This window comes from Monoraphidium neglectum (genome assembly GCF_000611645.1).
Source record: "Monoraphidium neglectum strain SAG 48.87 unplaced genomic scaffold scaffold06193, whole genome shotgun sequence".
Taxonomy (NCBI): domain Eukaryota; kingdom Viridiplantae; phylum Chlorophyta; class Chlorophyceae; order Sphaeropleales; family Selenastraceae; genus Monoraphidium; species Monoraphidium neglectum.
Window position 1 is genome coordinate 1 of NW_014007443.1, and position 1,966 is coordinate 1,966.

At 65.7% G+C, this 1,966-nt stretch overlaps 1 protein-coding gene across 1 annotated transcript; it reads left to right on the top strand.

Moving 5' to 3' along the window:
- Positions 1 to 320: 320 nt before the first annotated feature.
- On the top strand, positions 321 to 1,178 carry MNEG_16278 (hypothetical protein; the record flags this gene model as incomplete). Its single annotated transcript, XM_014035252.1, has 1 exon — positions 321 to 1,178. One exon carries the CDS (start codon positions 321 to 323, stop codon positions 1,176 to 1,178), a length of 858 nt encoding a protein of 285 aa, XP_013890706.1.
- Positions 1,179 to 1,966: the final 788 nt, after the last annotated feature.

A 1,966-nucleotide genomic window follows, 5' to 3' on the forward strand; every position in this document is an offset into this window, starting at 1 on the left:
TGCGCGTCTTACCCGCTCATGCGGGCTGCGTTATAAATGCCACTTGTCCTGGAAAATTCTATTGCCACCTGTAAAAGCTATTGAACAGCATGTAATGCGCAAAAAGGCGCTGCCTGATTTAGCTCCTTTCAGACCCATATGGTAGACGCGCGCGCAGCAGCAGCTGGGATGGCGTTCCTGCCACAAGGGCCCATCACATGACATCGCTTCATCGCGCAGCGGAGAAGGGTCATGTGGCAGCGCTGCGCGCGTTGCTGAAACGTGGCGCCGACAAAGACGCCTCCGATCGGCGCGGCCGGACGCCGCTCCATTGCGCCGCGATGAAGGGCCAGGTGGCAGCGGTGCGGGTGCTGCTGGACAGCGGCGCCGACAAGGACGCGGCCGACCAGGACGGCTGGAGGCCACTTCATTGGGCGGCGGCGAAGGGCCAGGTAGGAGTGCTGACCACGCTGCTGAAGCGCAGCGCTGACAAGGAGGCGGCAGACGAGACTGGCCTAAGGCCGCTTCATATCGCTGCGGTCGGCGGTCACCTGGCAGCGGTGCGGGCGCTGCTGGACAGCGGCGCTGAAAAAGATGCGGCGGACGGACGCGGCAGAAGGCCGCTCCATCTCGCCGCGTTGACGGGCCAGGAGACAGCGGTGCGGGCGCTGCTGGACAGCGGCGCCGACAAGGAGGCGGCCGAGGAGCAAGGCGTCAGACCGCTCCATCTCGCCGCGTTGACGGGCCAGGTGGCAGCGCTGCGGGCGCTGCTGGACAGCGGCGCTGACAAGGGGGCGGCCGACGGGTCTGGCGGGACGCCGCTTGAGTACGCGGCGATGAGGGGCCAGGTTGAGGCGCTGCGGGCGCTGTTGGAGGGGGGATGCCGGGCTACCGTGGCGGCGGACGGCGGCAGGGCGGTTGGCATTGCTCTCAAAAAGGGCCAGCACGCCGCGGCGGAGCTGCTGATGGCAGAGGGCGCGGCCACGGGCTACGGCAGCGCCGAGCATTGGGCCGCCTTCGCGCAGTGGCAGCGGGGCCGGGTGGCGCAGCTGGTTGCGGAGAGGGAGGCGGCGGAGGCGGCGCGGGAGGCGGAGCGCGCGGAGCTGCGGGCCTTGTTCGTGGCCATCGCCGCCGAGGCGCGCCGCCAGGCGGGGGCCGGCAGGCCCGCGAAGCGGCGGCGGCGTGCGGCGGCGCCGTAGGCTGCTCTGCTCGTCCTGCGTTTGTCATGTTCGGGGCGCGGATGCCGAGCGCCCCATTTTTTTCGCCATGCGCGTGGTCATTGATTTTGACAGGTTTCTGTACATCAGTCCTCAGCGGTGATGGCGCATAGTGCAACACGCTTGCCGGCTGCATGTGCGTGCCGGCTTAAGGGTCAGGGGTGATTGCGCCCTTGCAGCTGGCATCGTCGGCGTCGCCGTGTGCGGCTAGCATAGGGACCAAGGATTCTCGTCTTGGATTAGCAGTAGGATCAAGATTGCTGCGGCATCCTGCGGTTGCCTGCTTCTGGAGCCATTTAGGCTCATGAGATCAGACCTTTACCATCAACACTCTGTGACCGAGGTTCAGGTGACGGCTGTCCGCACCGTCCGAAGCAGCCGTGCACGAAAGCCCCTAGTGCGTGCTGGTCTGCCCCGCGCTGCTACTGCTGTTGCTGCTGCCGTTGCCGCTGGCATTCAACCGGTGCTAACGCCGCAGCTGATGCTGCTGATGCTGGTGTAACTCCGAGCGGCTGCAAACGAGTCTTGACGGGCAGGCGCTGTGCCAGCTGCGGCCCCACAAGAAATGCACGCGATTGCACGCAACAAAAAAACAGCGACATTCAAAAGCTGCCAAGCCCCTGCGGTTGATGATGAATCTGTGCGATGCACCTCATAGGTCTGCCAATCAAATGCGCTGCTGTGCTCAAGAAACCCTGACCTGAGCAACTGGCCGGGATCGCCGCGCCAGGCGGCGCGCAAATCTACCCTGCATGTCGCGCTCCGACGCC